Consider the following 18,274-nt stretch of genomic DNA (forward strand, 5'->3'; position numbering starts at 1 on the left):
TGGAGTCCTACCGACGATCGCGGCCGTGCTCGCGAGTCATACCGACGATCGCGCCGTGACCGCGAGTCCTACCGACGATCGCGCCGTGACCGCGGAGTCCTACCGACGATCGCGCCGTGACCGTGGAGTCCTACCGACGATCGCGCCGTGACCGTGGAGTCATACCGACGATCGCGCCGTGACCGTGGAGTCATACCGACGATAACCCCGTGACCGCGGAGTCATACCGACGATCGCGCCGTGACCGTGGAGTCCTACCGACGATCGCGCCGTTACCACGGAGTCCTACCGACGATCGCGGCCGTGACCGCGAGTCATACCGACGATCATGACTTGACCGTGGAGTCCTACCGACGATCGCGGCCGTGCTCGCGAGTCATACCGACGATCGCGCCGTGACCGCGAGTCCTACCGACGATCGCGCCGTGACCGCGGAGTCCTACCGACGATCGCGCCGTGACCGTGGAGTCATACCGACGATCGCGCCGTGACCGTGGAGTCATACCGACGATAACCCCGTGACCGCGGAGTCATACCGACGATCGCGCCGTGACCGTGGAGTCCTACCGACGATCGCGCCGTGACCGTGGAGTCCTACCGACGATCGCGCCGTGACCGCGAGTCATACCGACGATCGCGCCGTGACCGCGGAGTCCTACCGACGATCGCGCCGTGACCGCGAGTCACAAGTTTCTATAGGTACCTGTAAATTGTTACCCATTTTTTGGTTTTTATAGATCAGTGCCACAAATGGTAAAAATTGATTTCGTATAATACAGTACTTTCTTTTTATGCACAAAAAAAAATCCCGTCCCGTCCCGTCCCGAAAATTGGGAAGGAAATAAAAATCTCGTCCCGTCCCGTCCCGAACTAAAAATTCAATCCCGTCCATCCCTAATTTTTAAGTTCAATTTATTAATCTGAAAGTTGCGAAATTTAATTAGCTTAAATAACATTTTTCTGAAAGCTTTGAAATTATAATGATATATATTCATAGACGCCAAACTGTTTACTCCGGTTTACTCCATGAATGAAAGAGCTTAGAGTAAAAGTCGTTCTCTCTGTCTTAAGTAGACAACAAAATTGTTGGTCGCAAAACGTAAACAAATAAAAAGAAGAAGAAGGTAGCTCCTAATGTTATTCTTATGGGACAAATTTAAAAATGTTTTTTAAGTATTTTATAATTACTACTGAGCGGAATCGTATAGAATTTTAATGGTGTCTTCCCACTGGTGTCATAATTATTTGTGCAAAATTTGAACGCTATAAGTGCGACGGTTATTGAGTTTTTGGTGCGAACACACACACGCAAACAAACACACACAAGCGGACAACTTTTCTCCAACTCCGCTATACACGATACATAATTAGTACACAAGTTCATCTTCCTTTTTACAACTTTTTCAACATTACAACCAACCTAGGAATCTGTAATATCCCTTTGCTTTAGATGCAAAAACTGTTGGCTAACCACATGTATGATCAGGAGTCACTCCAAAATATTGATAGTACATAAAGAAGTAATTGGATATGCCATCATATCACATACAAAAAAATATTCCTTTGGCAAGCCATTTGTATACCAACAAACAAAGTGGATTACCAATATAATTTTTGCAAGTGATGTGGACATGTCAACCGAGCAGTGTGTACTTGTGGTCACAGCAATTGCCAAATAGCCTATCAAATTAATGTTGTGTCTTGTTCTTTGTGTGTTTTATGTTAAAATTTGTTGACCGCAATATAAGGGAAGCTTGTTGTTCTTGATGAGGATCTGAAGAAGGGACAAAGTCGCCGAAATGATCACCATCCACCCTTAGAGGAGGTAAAGGACAATACAAAACCAAGGTATAATGACCTCTTAATATATGTTCAAGTTATTTGGGAATACAAAAACCTAATTCTATAATTGAGATGTTGTAACTACAACTTGTCGCAACTTAAAACATTTTTTCCCCTTTCACTATCCATCTTTTGTGTTTGTTTGAAAAGATTGTCCAATAACAGTTCTAAAAGGTTTACCAAAGAGACAGAGGTCCCTGAATGCTGTTCACAAGTCATAATTACCTCGGCCCACAGTCGTACTCTCTCGGCAGTGCTGGGTGTGACGTCTCCTTCCCCTCCTCCATCTAAAGTTTCTTCTTCTCCATTGGTCACGTCTTCTTGCTAAAAACAACAATCAATAATCACTGTTTAATCACAACTATACAAGTACTTGCACCTTTAGTAATGAAATTGAACCAAATTAAATTGAACATTTAACTAAAAGTACCTGAAATAGATCACAGATTTTTAGTAAAATGTTACCAATCATTGTATTTTTTAAGATGGGTTGAAAATAAATTTTGAAACAACCGCAGCAAACAATTTTGTAGCATTACATAAGCAATTTACTAATGTCAAGCAGCTTGTTTTGTTTCTGCCTATAAGACAGCCAGAGGGGTATCAGACCGAGTACACCAGATTATAAAGGGTCACACTATCGAGGGACAACTGAATTGTTTTTTCCACAAACAATAGTATTGTATTTCAGTAGCCAACACATTTGTCCTGTAACTTACTTGTGGAGGTGCAGTTGTCGCAGTAGGTGTCGGTATAGGTGTAGGGGTAGGTGTCGGCGTAGGGGTAGGGGTAGTCACTGTAGGTGGAGGGCTGCCGTTGCTAGCTCCGTTGACAGCCGGCGCAGGAGAAGGAGCTGAGGGTACTGAGAACACTCTGTCTAACTCACTGGCGCTATTGGAGTTGTCCAAGTTTAACTTGGGAGGTGTGAACGGCTTGGGTCCCAATCTTGGCTGAAATCGCACAAATCACAAATCAAACAATGCGATCAGTTATACAGTAACAAAAATTGTGACACTGAGTATATCTTGGATATAGTACATTACCATAGTAAACAGTACATATTACATATTTTAAACACACTAAACATACAAAATTACCAACATTACGATTCCAACACATTACAATTAAATGTGATAAACTGTTGGATGAAACAATGAAAACAATTTGGTAGTTTGGATTGAGTGAGTGAGTTTAGATTTAAATTTTAATGAAATTTCCAAAGATTTAAACCTTTAAGAATTCATTAAAGGGAAATAAATTAATATTGTAATGTTTTGACATTGTACATAAATAAGAAATTTCTGAAGTAAAAGAAATATATATTGGTGAAATCTAAAAGTATTAGAAATCCTACTCACTCAACTTAAAAATTCCTTTACAAAGATTTATAAATTCAACTGTTTAACATTGAACCAAAAAACTAAAAAACTTTGCACTACAGATAAACATACATATCAAAATTCAAATCCGTCAACAAAAAACACTTGAACAGGCAGTGCTGAAAAAAAAAATCAAGGACAAACTAGCAAAATAATGGTGAGAACATGCTGAGACAAAAACAATCCAAAATAAAAATTACTAAAAACAGCTAAAAAAACCAAAACGGTGGGAATCCATGAAGGCACATGACAGCGAGTCACCTTGTACGTGGTTGGAATGTTAATGTTCGGAGAGTGAGTGCTGGGTGCATTGGTGGTGGAGGGTTTGTCAGTTGCAACGGTGAGAGGAGCAGATGTGGTTATTACAGAGTTTGTCCTAGGTCTGGCCACGGGCTTCTGCACCGGCACATCATCGCTTTCTGACAGCGAGTTGGTCCTTCTAGGCAAAGGTTTCGGAGGAGTTACATTCTCCGACTTGTTCCCGTTTTGAATTATCTTTTCGCTGTCTTCATTATCATTTTGTTCCTTGATCAACTCGACATTTTTGTTCTTCTGTTCGTTTGTCTCGTTGTTATCCTTCTCGAATAGATTCCTAGCGGCAGCGATGTTGTTGCGGTACGGTTTCTGAGCTGTTTCCATTGTTTTGATCGGTTGTGGTTTTTGATTTTGGTTTTTCTCTAGCAACAACTGACCCACTGCTACTAGTGGTCCTCGATGAACCTGTTTTTAAATTTTAAAACTTTATGACATGAAATCAAATTTATGAAAAATACGGTTACTCAGCTGATTTTTACTATGAGAATTTTCCAGTCAAAGATGACACTGATTTCATTTAGTAATACAGATTGTACTAATTTGAACTCCGTAGGAAGTAATTTCTTACAATATAATGTATGTATAAAAGTTGAACCAAAAGACCCATATACTACTGGTTAGCCTCCAGACTTTGATGGAGCTAGTTAAGAAATAAATATTTGTGGTAAAAAAGTACACAAAGTAAAAAGTCACAACACAATATGATAATTAGGTCCTATTTAGAACAAATCATTTTCCAAATACATACTGAAAGGTCCACAATTTCCATATAGGAGTCAGTGTTAAATTTTGTAAACAATACACAAAACGCATACAAATTTTACTCTTGTGTAAAAAAAAAACTCGCATTCTATTATTACATGTACTAAGCTTTCTACACAGGGAAACCCTTGCTACTTTTATCCTAAATCCCCCAACACTTGTTATGTACACTTTAACTGCTTTTTGTTGAGTAATTGTTAGAAAGCTGGTTTAAATTTACAAACACCAACTACCTATATTATACCTGATATATTAGATATTAGTAATATAAATCTAATATTAATATTAGATTTTGAAGTGTAAGTTGAAATAAAGCTTTTATTTTCATATGTAGCTATTTAAATTTAGATATATTGTATACTGTAAACACTGAATCACCTTGTAATTATGTATAACAAATGACGTGTCCTATTTCTTTTATAAAGATCAATGGAAATAAATATTTCTTATTCTTATCCTGTGTCTTGTATACACATAGTTTTACACTACAATCCACCCTTCCCGGATGGGCGACAAGTATATTTGCTTAATTTTTGGGTGTAGAAGGATGGTGACGGATATACTGCACACAATGGTTATAGATGTTAAAGCGGATAAATCTGCCGAATCTTTAGACAGGCAGGTTGGTGTATGTACAGTATCCAGCTGGTTTGAGTTACTTTCCCGCGTTGTAACCTTGAACATGTCATACTACCTTTCCAACGCAAAACAATATATTTTCCTGTGAAAATCTTTCTGCAACATCTTTGTTTTATTCAAATTTACCATAAATCAGCAGATATCTTTTTAAATAAAATATTGACCAATAAATAACATTTATATTGGGTTTAAATAACCTAACGTTATGATGTAAAGGCGAGTTGCAGTTATATTCACCAATTTTTAGATATCCACGGGTGAATCAAAAGAATTGTAGGTATGCACTAAGAAGTAATTTTTAATATTTGTATAAATGTATAAAAAAGTGACAAAATTTAAATGAATTTTTTTTTTTGAAAAAGTTTTTATATGTTCTAGGTTCTAGACCATGTAATCCTCTGGGAAAGGTTGGCACGTATTGATTTTGAAATACAGTGATAGCACCAACCTGCACAAGCTGTTTGTTGTTGGGGTCCAAGGATATTTTAGCCAGCTGAGTGTCGGCACCTTGTAACCAGTTTGCCGGAGTCATAAACGATTCTGCAGCTGCCGTCTCTGGGAACAGGTCTCCGTGGAAATCACGGTACGACTGGAAACCAAACATACAATAAAGAATTTTTTTTTTTATGAAATAATAATTATGTTTTTTCTTATCTATGTCAGTTTCTGATTATGAAGAATAATTTACAGTAAAATAATTTTTTTGGAATCTAGCGTCCTTGAAATTGAAACCTGAGGTGTTGCTCATACAGGGTGATTGATAGGTGTGCCATAAGTGCCTACAAGTGTGCCAGCTGTTTTATTCGAAAACTATAAGAGATATCAAAACAAGTTAAAAGGTAAGTGCCTTGGATTTTTTATTTTAAAAGTTGTAGTGAGGTTGAAAAAAATATTTTAGCAGCCATTTTTCCAATATGGCCGCCAACTTTGATTTTTCTTATGGAACACCCTGTATTTGATGATGTATTCCGGGAGAAAATGTAATTTTAAGACAATTTTACTCTTGTATTGGAAAAATGGCGGCAAAAATATTTTTTTTTACTTGACTACAATTTTTAAAATAAAAAAATCCAAGGCACTTGCCCTTTAACTTTTGTGATATCTCTTATAGGTTTTTCATAAAACAGCTGGCACACTTATATCAATCACCCTGTATAGAAGCATGAAATAGCTGTAGTTTAGAGTCTGCGGGTTCTCCATATTTTTAGTTCAGGTCGACCCAACCGTTGGCCTCAGAAATCGCTTCAAGCTAGATAAGATTTTCTTATCAAACTTGGCTCGGGTCAAGCCAAACCAAGGTTTTATTTTCACAATCGAAGAGAGTATCTCCAAAGATGGGAAATCGAGAATTGACAAATTTGCCGCAATAGCGCAAGACGTTCACTATTTCACAGTGCAGAAGATTTTCACGTTTTTGCTGTGGAAGATGTTCATGATTTTGCCATGGCTGCGACATATGTTCACGATTTCACCAAGACCGCAGAGGATGGTCTAGACATTGCCGTGACCGTGGAAGATGTTCACAATTTTAATTGGATATGTGGCAGATCATGAAGGCTACAATAAAATATGTAAAAGGTTTTCAAAAATTATTACTTTCACAAGCAATTCATTTTTGCAAAGCAAAAATGTTTGACCCAACCCGACCTGAAGTTAAAAATGTTGGGCCCTCAGACCTACAAATTTAATTCTATATTTTGACTCATTTTAATGTTCCATCATGAAATATATGGTGGTTGGTTGCTCACCTTACGAGGGACCTGATAAGTGATAGGGATGACAGTTGAAGAGGTCAATTGTAGAACTCTGTTGACCTCAGCCTGCATCACATTCAGTGCTCGCTTAGGCACCAGACACGCTCCCTTAGTCTGCTCACCAGAGTGACGAATACCTTCCACCAGGTAAGGGTCCCTGTCAGAACATAACGGACAGTTTCTTAAAAAATGTTCCTCAGAACTATTCAAATGGTGGGCAAAATGCAAAAAACTATAGCTTCACAGCAGCATCAAAAACTATTTAGGCTACGTAGGCGTATGGGAACTCTGATAATGAGCTCATAGTTCTACTAGTCACCAAGTAAGCCACACTGTCAAATTTAGCACAGTGTTCAAAGTGGCATAGAGCAAGCCAACCTACTCAGTCGCAGAAGGTGATTCCCGAAATTAAAGGTACGAAATTGCAACATCAAAATTGTTCTTACCCTTTAAAATATTTTTAGTTAACTAAAATTTTGTCTAGATGAAATTACAATCATCTTCTCAAGTAAATTTTACGAGTATAACAAATTGCAATCTTTACCTCTTTATCTTTATCTTTAACCTTTAAATTTTATAATAAATTCATGCATATTTCCACTGTTGACAGACCTATAGTTAACCTCTACTTTGTACCAGCTTTTGATTAAATTACCCCTTTCAAGTCCTATAATATAGGACAATAAAATAAATATTCCAATGAAAGTAAATTTTATTAATACATTTTTTACTAAACACCCGTGAATAATAGTATTTTAGATCAAATTTATACAAAACCGGCACACTAGAGTGGGCATTTTAGAAGAATAGTGAAGAATGTATGATCAATGAATATTATAGCTTTGTTACTGATTAAGATCAGCTGGTTCATTGCCTAAACCATTTTGTATTAAAAAGGATTGTTGTTATGAGGTATAATAGAGTTCAGTTGACTTACCTTAGTGCAGGAGCTAACACCTATACTAGGGGCCACGAGGGTCTGCAGTTGGCGGCAGCCAATAGCAAGACTGGACTAGGGTGACATTGCAACGTTCACTAATTTTCGGCACTAATTCAAGTATAATAAACAATATTTTCAAATCAGCTAGTATTATTAGATTTGGCAATAGCGCACGGTCCTCATTGGCCACCTCCTTCGAAGTCACATGGTAAAATAGGCTCCTCCCTCAACTGCAGACTCTCTTGGACCGTTGTGTAATCATTTGTTGAAAAACTTGGCTAGGCTATTTATGGCCTTATACCGAGTGTGCCCGAATGACTGGACAGTGTAATTGACTGTTTGACTGTTCTAAGAAAATACAATAGGCTATATAAATGTTAAAATAGCAAATAGATTACCTGTCAATAACTTCCATGTAGGATATGGTTGTGTCTCCCTTCCCGGCCAAAAACAGCATGCATGTGTCCGGATCATACAGAGGTATGAGGATTCTGAAAATTCCATTACATTCAATTATTTTGTACATGGTTTAGACTAGGGATGGACGAGTCCCGAAATTTCGGGAATTTTTCGGGAAAAAAATATTCCCGATTATCGGGACGGGATTACATTTGACTCGGGAAATTTTCGGGACGGGATTTGGTCCGATCGTCGGCGATTTTTCCGCTACGCGTGTGCCGAAAACGCCGTTATTGCGAGCGATAGGTCCGCGAACGCAGGAGACGAAGTCATTTCGACGATTACGCCGTGACCGCGGAGTCATAACGACGATCGCGCCGTGACCACGATTATTGGACCGACGATCGCGCTGTGACCACGAGTCATACCGACGATCACGCCGTGACCGCGAGTCATACCGACGATCGCGCCGTTACCGCGAGTCATACAGACGATAATGCCGTGACCGCGAGTCATACCGACGATAACCCCATGACCGCGGAGTCATACCGACGATCGCGCCGTGACCACGAGTCATACCGGCAATCACGCCGTGACCGCGAGTCATACGGACGATCGCGCCGTTACCGCGAGTCATACCGACGATCGCGCCGTGACCGCGAGTCATGACGACGATCGCGCCGTGACCGCGAGTCATACCGACGATAACCCCGTGACCGCGGAGTCATACCGACGTTCGCGTCGTGTCCGTGAGTCATACCGACGATCGCGTTGTGACCGCGGAGTCATGCTGACGATCGAGCCGTGATCGCGAGTCATACCGACGATCGCGTTGTGACCACGAGTCATACCGACGATCGTGCCGTGACCGCGAGTCATACCGACGATCGCGCTGTGACCGCGAGTCATGACGACGATCGCGCCGTGACAGTGAGTCATACAGACGATCACCCCGTGACCCGCGAGTCACAATTTTCTATAGGTACCTGTAAATTGTTACCCATTTTTTGGTTTTTATAGATCAGTGCCACAAATGGTAAAAATTGATTTCGTATGTCTTTTTTGGTAACTACAATACAGTACTTTCTTTTTATGCACAGAAAAAAATCCCGTCCCGTCCCGTCCTGAAAATCGGGAAGGAAATAAAAATCCCGTCCCTTCCTGTCCCGAACTAAAAATTCAATCCCGTCCATCCCTAGTTTAGACTATTGCCTCAATATGCAAAGGTTTGGGTGAGAATTACTATTGTTTTTGTCTCATTGCCCATGAAAAGAAATTGTAAGGAATTATTTATTTTGTAAATTAACTTTAAGACAAAGATGGTGGAGGTGAGAGCAAGTGGCTCGATTAACGAGCTGAGTCGAGTTTTAAAGAGCTTGAGTGATAAAGCACCGAGTTAGAAAATCAAGCTGAGCTTTTATCCTTGAGATATTATCGTTTACTATTTCCCCGTAACAAAAATAAAACTGTTCCTCTGCCAACCTCATCCCATTTTTGAAAATATAGTTTTCTAAACAAGTAAATGGACTTACTTAATAATTTGAATGTCAATAAGATAAGTTATTAACTATTGGTATATTTATTTGTATTCTTACTCCATGATCTTCTGAAGAAAATAAATTTGATTAAATCAAATCAAACTTAGTTATTAGTTACGTAATGCTGGTGTACTGCTCTTCAAACTCACATAACTCAAATTCTATCACCCATAACACCTTACAAGAAGATTTTCCAAACTCTAAGTAGGCCTAAATCATAACATTAAAATGTATTTTTGGAATGTATTGAAACTGGTTGACTTATTATATCACAGAAATTCCACAAAAACTAGGGATGGACGGGATTGAATTTTTAGTTCAGGACGGGACGGGACGGGATTTTTATTTCCTTCCCAATTTTCGGGACGGGACGGGATTTTTTCTGTGCATAAAAAGAAAGTCTTGAGTATTGCAGTTACCAAAAAAAAGACTTACAAAATCAATTTTTACCGTTTGTGGTACTGATCTATAAAAACAAAAAAAAATGGGTAACAATATACAGGTACCTATAGAAACTTGTGACTCGCGGTCACGGTGCTATCGTCAAAATGACCGAGGTCACGGGGTGATCGTCGGTATGACTCGCGGTCACGGCATGATCGTCAGTATGACTCATGGTCACGGCGCGTTCGTCGGTGGGACTCCACGGTCACGTCGTGATCGTCGGTATGACTCCGCGGTGACGGAGCTATCGCCGGTATGCCTCGCAGTCACCGCATGATCGTCGGCATGACTCCGTGGTCACGGTGTGATCGTCGGCATGACTCCGCGGTTACGGCGCGATCGTCGGTATGACTCGCGGTCACGGGGTGATCGCCGGTATGCCTCGCAGTCACCGCATGATCGTCGGCATGACTCCGTGGTCACGGTGTGATCGTCGGCATGACTCCGCGGTTACGGCGCGATCGTCGGTATGACTCGCGGTCACGGGGTGATCGCCGGTATGACTCGCGGTCACGGCATGATCGTCGGTAGGACTCCACGGTCACGGCGCGATCGTCGATAGGACTCCGCGGTCACGGCGCGATCGTCGGTATGACTCGCGGTCACGGCGCGATCGTTGGTAGGACTCCACGGTCACGTCGTGATCGTCGGCATGACTCGCGGTCACGGCGCGATCGTCGATAGGACTCCGCGGTCACGGCGCGATCGTCGGTATGACTCGCGGTCACGGCGTGATCGTTGGTAGGACTCCACGGTCACGTCGTGATCGTCGGCATGACTCGCGGTCACGGCGCGATCGTCGGTAGGACTCCACGGTCACGACGCGATCGTCGATAAGACTCCACGGTCACGGCGCGATCGTCGGTATGACTCGCGGTCACGGCATGATCGTCGGCATGTCTCCGCGGTCACGGCGCGATCGTCGGTAGGACTCCGCGGTCACGGCGCGATTGTCGAAATGACTTCGTCTCCTGCGTTCGCGGACCTATCGCTCGCAATAGCGGCGTCATCGGCACTCGCGAAGCGGCAAAATCGCCGACGATCGGACCAAATCCCGTCCCGAAAAATTCCCGATTAAAATGTAATCCCGTCCCGATAATCGGGAATATTTTTTTCCCGAAAAATTCCCGAAATTTCGGGACCCGTCCATCCCTAATAAAAACAAAATCATGAGACTCAAACCTAAACAAACTCTTATGGGTCCGCGGAATTGGCTAACTCTGGAACTCGCTAACCCCATGTTAAATGCCCTATCTTCAAATTTGGTCGATGAGAGGAACTCGCTAACTTGTTCGGTTTCGGAATTGGCTAACTCCGGAACCCGCTAACCCGCTCTAGAGCCGGGTTAGCGAATTCCGTCCTCGTACGGAAGTCGCTAACTCGGTCCCTCGGCGGAACTCGCTAACTCCCAGTCAGAAGCCTCGCGGGCCGTCCAATGGGAGCCAAGCACGAATATTTTTGGCCAGTGTTGCCGAAAGTGTAGTACCTATATCGTATCGGCACCATAATGTCGTATCCTTCGATTAATTAGGAGTAAGAGCAACGTAGTCGATAAAATAAATATATTTAGAAGTATGTTTAACCACAGAGAAGTTCTTATGATTATTAGGGTGGAAAATGCATTATAGTCTTACCATAGACTAACCAACACAAGTAAACTTTACATCCCATTGTAAACTTTGAAGCTCGTTTTTCGTGTCTAGTTCATGTCCGGTGACACTGATAGCTAGTGTCGACAAAATTGTGTTTCTATTATTTTATAGTTAACTTCATGATTTGTTCCTTACTGTTTGGTTATATAACTAGGGGACGTGTTATTAGTTGTGATTAGAACGTTTTATTTGGTTAAACGAGGTTTTAAATTACTGAAAACAAGAAACAATTGTAAACAAAACATGACCTCTAAAGACAGTGCACCAGACAGAACTAACAATACAACTGTCTTCAGATCATCCATAAGGATGAGAAATGTACTAATATAAGGGAGTATGTTTTATATGTGGGTTTATTACTTAAATATTAGTTTATTGGTATGAAAAAGATAAAAATGCACATTTAATTTGGATCTATTACATGTTATGAAATATCTATTTTCGTAGTCCGCAATTTGTTTCTTTTATTCGAATAAATACCATTTTGTGAACTTCTGCAAATAAAATTTTTGAGTTCGTATTTTATATACTGGGCTTGTAGTAACCTTAAATCATAAATCATAATAAAATTTACAGGTTAAACGTCATTACAGAATTACATTGTAGTGGTTATGTATTTTTAAATAGAGCTATTGAATTTAAATAAATATTTATCAATACATTATAAAGTGGTAGGCCTAATGTATTCATGGATTGCATTAAAAGTTAGTCTATGCATAAATACAACTTGTAAATTTCTTTTATCGTAGGCTATTAGTGTAGAACCCGTGTCATCCTCTTAATTTTGTTGAATTAATATTAATTTTACGTCTTTCAGTAGGCTTACTTTTTAAAAGTCTGGAGTTTTTTTCCAGGCTGGTTCTATCTTATCCAAAAACAAAGCTATTGTCTATTGTGTAGCTCAGTACTGGGGAACGGTGAACCGAGCAATGGCTTGGTATAGTTTATATCGTTTGTGAAAGCAATATAAAGGAAACCCAACACTCAAATCAGGAAAATCTGTCAATTAGTTTATTAAAAATCGTGAATTAAAATAACCCTGTCACGTTTTATTATATGAATATTATATCTTCTCCTATTTTTTACTAGTGGTGCTTAGGTGTACAATCTAAAAACCGTTTTAAAACATGTAACATTATTGCTAAAAAATTCAACACATTTTAGAATTAGGCAACTATTTACTAGTAGGCCTACAATGCTTTGGTTCAAACTATTAGGCCTAGATAAAAACTTAGTCTATGTCATCATATTTGTACACGTAAGTTGGACGGTTCAACGACGAACATTTAATTTAAAATCTATGAATTAATTATGAAAGTTACGATGGTTGATGACTGTATTAATTAATGGTTTTGGTTTATTACGACATTACAATTAAATCTGTTTTCCGTTTTTAAGAACTTGCGTGTATTTTAGCTTAATTTCGTAGAGGTTTAATTATTTATTACCAATTAAACTAAATTTTGAATATTTTTCATATTCTATTATTTTCTTTTATACTGATGGCATTTATATTTAAGATCGAAATCATAAACATTTAACTGGCCATTGTACAGTTTAATAAAAAACACTTTTTCATGATTTTTTAATTGTCTTTTAATTACTTTGGGCTAGTTATCTGTTAAAAGTGGAATTGATAACAAAAAACAATAACATTTACTGTATCTTTATAGACACTGACATTTTGAAATACGGCAGTGTACAATTATTTTGTCGTACAAGGTTGGCAACGCTCCGAGCAGTGGGCGCGGCCGGGTTAGCGACTTCCAGAGTTAGCGAATTCCGCCGCGAGACAAAATCGAGTTAGCGGGTTCCGGAGTTAGCCAATTCCTGACTGAGACGGTTAACCAGTTCCAGAGTTAGCCAGTTCCGCCACACGACCGAGTTAGCGAGTTCCTGAGTTAGCCAATTCCTACGTCTCACTCTTATCACCCCAGATGTTGAATTACTAATGTTGACTAAATATTAGCTGATAAATATTTAATGAATGGCAACCAATATTGCTTTTTATGACTAAGAAATCTAACCTTTTTCCGTTATTATTTTAGAACTAAACCATATATACCAAAGAGTAAACTTTTCTCACCCAGTAGAGCTATCCAAAACCAGAACTTTTTCTGGTTGGCTGAAGTTTCTTATATCTCTGATGTAGACTTCTCTCTGCCGAGCCTGCAAAGCATCAAAAAACAATGAGCTCAATTAGGATAAACTGTCAATCACTACAAACTAACATCAACACTAGTATAAACTTTGTCGAATGAACCCTCTAGGGGTCCGTGGGTCCTTGATGTCTTCTGATCTGGTCAGAGCAAGCTGGGAGTCGGGTAATTTATGTTAGAGGTATGTGAGCGGATTATTTTTGGGGCAAGCTGAGCTAAGCTTTAAATTTAACTGCAGGAAGTGAACAATTGAAAAATTACGATTTCACCACAGTTGCGGGAGACGATGATGATGATGTCTCAGTGACTGCAGAAGATGGTCACAATTTAATCATGACCTCGGAAGAAGGTCAAGCTTATGACTTGCCCAGGGAAGGCATTTACGACCCCAACAATTGTTTTTTTTTTATTTTGAAGTCATTTTCAAAATTTAGGTATGATTGCAGAAGATGTTCATGATTTCGCCTTGTACGGAGATGATGTCCTCGATATGACTGGGAGAGATGATGCACAATATTTTAAAAACTGATTACCGCATTACAATTTTACAAATTACAATATTTTTTTTTATTAATATTTTCTAAAGTAACCCAATTTTGGCCCATAATGTTTGGCCGGACCCAACCCGAAGTTAGAAAGTCTGGCCCACAGACCACTAGAAACTTCAGCCTAATTTATCTGCAGAAACGCCATCATATGAAACCATTTCAAAATATCTTCTAGGAAACAAATATATTATAATATTATTGGAAGCTTCTTTCTTTGTTTTTGAACCTATTTCTGAATATGTTCCTATTTTTCAATAGGCAGGCCTACTTAAAGTATTTAAACAAAATAATGTCCTAATGAATTTTAAAGCAAAATCCAAGAAACGTAACCGGATGTATGTCTGACTAACCGAGTCAAAGCCAGTTGTCAATATTCGGTTGGTATCTCCCAACCACACCACTCTGGAGTCTTTGATGCTCTGATGACTATTGGTTGTGTGCGTCACTTGGTGTTTAGTGGTTCTGGGATCTATAACCTGCAACAAGGTGGACTCTTAGTTTACCAGGTCAATAGCTTGGAAGAACAGCTAATAGAACAAAATTTGCAAACCAACCAAAGCACAGCAAAGTCTTACTTAATGCCATTAATATTTAGGAATAGGCTGGTCCTGAAATTTCAGATAAATGTATTCTCGATCTTTGAAATAGTATTACATACTAGCCTAATTGGATTTTTGCAAAACGGCTTAACCAATTTTTGATTAAAACTTAGTATATTAAGTCCTTTAAACTCTAAACAAAATTTACAACCCCATATAGGCCTAGTCAAAGGATATTAAAATTTTTGTTATTCTACTTATAAAATATCATAGTTACTCCAACCGCCTACCACCATAAGGGTTTTTTGACAAGCTAATGGGAGGATTGTATGTGTCAGTTAGCTGATGCAATTTATTTTGTTTTTATTTCAACACTAACCCTAAGTTGCTTATCTTTGCAGGAAGTCGCCAACAATCTTCCATCAGTTTTCCAACTCACTGATTGCACTACATCTGTGTGTTCACTGTTACCTAAGGGCAAACAGCAGATATTAATGTATAAAAAACAACAACAATAACAACGGAACAGTACAACAGTGATCATGAGAAAGAAAGCCAATAGAGTAATTCAATTATGGGCATTGAAGTGCTTAGATTTCTTGGCAAAAGACTAACATATGATTTTTATCCGCAACCAAAACGACAAAGATAAAAATATCTTTATTTACCACAGGAAACACACAAATCAACGACAATGTCAATTTTCACCCAGGCGGATATAGTCGTAGTTATGGGTTTCTATACTTCACATCCATAAAAATTCTAAAAATTATATAACTAAAACTAAGCGAAAAAGAAAGTGGAATGACTTATTTCTGAGAGAGCAGTAATTTATCCATTGCATTACTGTAGACAATGTTTAATGTTCCATGTTCCTTGTCCTAAGCCAAACTGTGCTTTACAGTGGTAGGCTATACTGTGGTTGAAAACTTACATAGGTAGTGTTTTACTCACTAGAAGAATATCTTGGAGATGTTACAATTTGAAAGGTATTACTTCTCCCATAGATTTGTATTGATTGCTTTATTTGTTTTATATTTATAATGTAGATTTTTATAATGTAGATTTTTCAATGTATAATTTTATTACACTTAATGACAAATCACCTGTCAAGAGAATTGATGTAATGTGATGATGTTAAATAAATAAATAAATAAATAGGTACCGGTAGTGAAAAATAATTTAGAAATACACAATTATTTAAACTATGCCTAATTAAATTAATAATATAGGTAAGATGTCATAATACAATAATTTTGAGATATGAATGATTATCTGTTTTCTCATAACGGTATGAAAGCCGAGAGCCATGTAGCTGTCTCCTTCGTCATTCTGTAGGCTAAGCCGGACGAACAACTTGTACCATGGCAAACAATTCCTGTTTAGCTCATTTTCCAACTGATTTAAATTGTTTATGATAGTTTTGTTTAACCCAACTTTCGGTATAAAGGGGTGCGGTTAAAAGGGGTTTTTCTGTATTACATTGTTGCTTGTTTACGTACTATACAATTCCTTCTCTGCGGTGACGTCCCACAGGGTGACTGTTGTGAAAGACGAGGTACACAGCAGACAGTTGGCTGTCGGGTGAAAGTTGACGGTCTCCACCCGTCGCTGCTTGTGGGAAAACGTCAACTCGGGGTCAGTCAAGTTCTCTTCCAATCCTTTCTCTGGGATGTGCCATACTTTTACCTGGTGCAACGTAACAAACCAAATCAAATACTTTATAGTCGTGGACATTTTACATGACACTGGCAGTAGGCATAATATAGCATTATTAAGTTCATTTTCTTGATTAAACAAAGTTTTATTTGGATCACCTATAGGCAGCTTTTCTTGATCCAAAAAGTCTCTTATAAAAAGAAATAAATACACACTACATTGTTAACAAATTGCATTAGACTATAGCCTACAGAAACAATCAACTAATTATTAATCAACAAAAGCACAGACAAAATAAAATAGACATCTGAATTGATTAACAAGTTGAGATCACAATCAGAACATGCTGATTTTCAATTTAACATTATTCAAACCTTAAACTGGGATGTTAAGAATAATTAATTAAATTACAGAATAGGCCTAAATAATGTTATATTATTTTAACCTCAGTGATACTTTTAGGCATTTATAGTCTTAAGACAACAGTCAAATTTTGGTTTTGTTCTTATTTAACGTTGAAATTTTGTTGGATGTTGTAGCCTACCCATCAAGTCCAACGACAAATGATGTTTAATTTCAGAAACAACAAGAGATCTCCGTCCCAGGATCAAACCAGCTCCTGTTGGATTTCTATCACATTACCAGTTTAACTGGTATTAGTCCAAAAAGTGGATGGAAATATCTTGAAAACCGTTCAAGATATCAAAAGACTGACTTCATTCTTTTTTATTTAAGTTAAAACTGATTTAACTTACCAGACAGTCTTGAGATCCTGTAGCAAGTAATCCGTCATGAAACGGCGAAAAGTCCATGTCCGTTACTGTATCTGTGTGAGCGTACAGTAACGGCATTGTTTTGCTTTTTCTCCCACAGTCATCGATTGGTAAAACTGCCAAACTTGAGCCTACAATAATTATTAAAAGTTATTTAATTAGGCTAAGCCAATACACACTATAGGCCTATAAAAAAAATTGCATAGTCAAATCAGTTTTAGTTTTAAACTTAAAAATAGAAAGAATCAAAAGTCTTACCGTTGTGGTCAACATTGAAGGCCATAAACGCAGCAGAAGCAGTAATGTTGTTTCCATAAGTCTGATAGGAGCCCACAGAAATGTCTCTAATACAAGCCTCAGGCTTGGGAACGATGGGAGCGGCATTCTTAAACTTGGATGCTTTAAATCGCCAAGCCATTTTCACACTTCAGGGATCCTAAACAAAAAGAATTTATACTGAATAACTTATACAGAGATTTTTTTGTTTATATTTTTTCTGTGCACACTGTAGACAAACTGTAGGCCAACATTAAAGGAAAGAGGAGAAATAAAAGAAAACGCTGGAAGCTTAAGAATGGAGAATATGGGTCGACTATCGGAGGGATACAGATCCATTATAGTTGTCAGCATTAAATTGTTAATGCTTAAATAATTAACTATGATAAGCAACAGTAAAGTAACGAACTTATGCACACAATTATCAAGGATGCATTGAAAAAAAGAAACTCCTTGATCATGAGATATTACAGACCACTGCAGGATAATTGTTGCAAGATTGTTAAATATTAGCCAGCTCATAAATAACTATAGCAAATCTTGTTATTAAACCTCTCTGCTGTAGTAAACTAACCACACTACCTTATCCTAAAAATTAAAATTTTAAACCGGACCCCGTTAAACCGAAACTGTAATTTATCAAATCAATTGGAAAA

General features: G+C 38.6%; 1 protein-coding gene across 4 annotated transcripts in view; it reads right to left on the reverse strand.

Annotated features, from left to right (window-relative positions):
• LOC128988630 (coronin-7-like) overlaps nucleotides 1–18,274 on the reverse strand; it is a 48,236-nt gene that overhangs the window by 23,624 nt on the left and 6,338 nt on the right. For 2 of the 4 annotated variants that reach the window (XM_054410101.1, XM_054410100.1), the window contains exons 2-13: nucleotides 17,601–17,778; nucleotides 17,325–17,473; nucleotides 16,413–16,599; nucleotides 15,290–15,381; nucleotides 14,722–14,847; nucleotides 13,751–13,833; nucleotides 8,030–8,122; nucleotides 6,686–6,848; nucleotides 5,386–5,526; nucleotides 3,483–3,941; nucleotides 2,562–2,792; nucleotides 2,068–2,166 (exon numbers count right to left, since the gene is read on the reverse strand). In XM_054410101.1, coding sequence (XP_054266076.1) covers nucleotides 2,068–2,166; nucleotides 2,562–2,792; nucleotides 3,483–3,941; nucleotides 5,386–5,526; nucleotides 6,686–6,848; nucleotides 8,030–8,122; nucleotides 13,751–13,833; nucleotides 14,722–14,847; nucleotides 15,290–15,381; nucleotides 16,413–16,599; nucleotides 17,325–17,473; nucleotides 17,601–17,760 — 1,983 coding nt within the window. In that variant the 5' untranslated portion in view covers nucleotides 17,761–17,778. The remainder of the gene's footprint in view (nucleotides 1–2,067; nucleotides 2,167–2,561; nucleotides 2,793–3,482; nucleotides 3,942–5,385; nucleotides 5,527–6,685; nucleotides 6,849–8,029; nucleotides 8,123–13,750; nucleotides 13,834–14,721; nucleotides 14,848–15,289; nucleotides 15,382–16,412; nucleotides 16,600–17,324; nucleotides 17,474–17,600; nucleotides 17,779–18,274) is intronic. The other 2 variants (XM_054410102.1, XM_054410103.1) reach the window with 2 other exon arrangements.

Source organism: Macrosteles quadrilineatus, unplaced genomic scaffold, assembly GCF_028750875.1.
Source record: "Macrosteles quadrilineatus isolate MER2022 unplaced genomic scaffold, UCM_ALF_1.0 Scaffold_3__2_contigs__length_128488019, whole genome shotgun sequence".
Taxonomy (NCBI): domain Eukaryota; kingdom Metazoa; phylum Arthropoda; class Insecta; order Hemiptera; family Cicadellidae; genus Macrosteles; species Macrosteles quadrilineatus.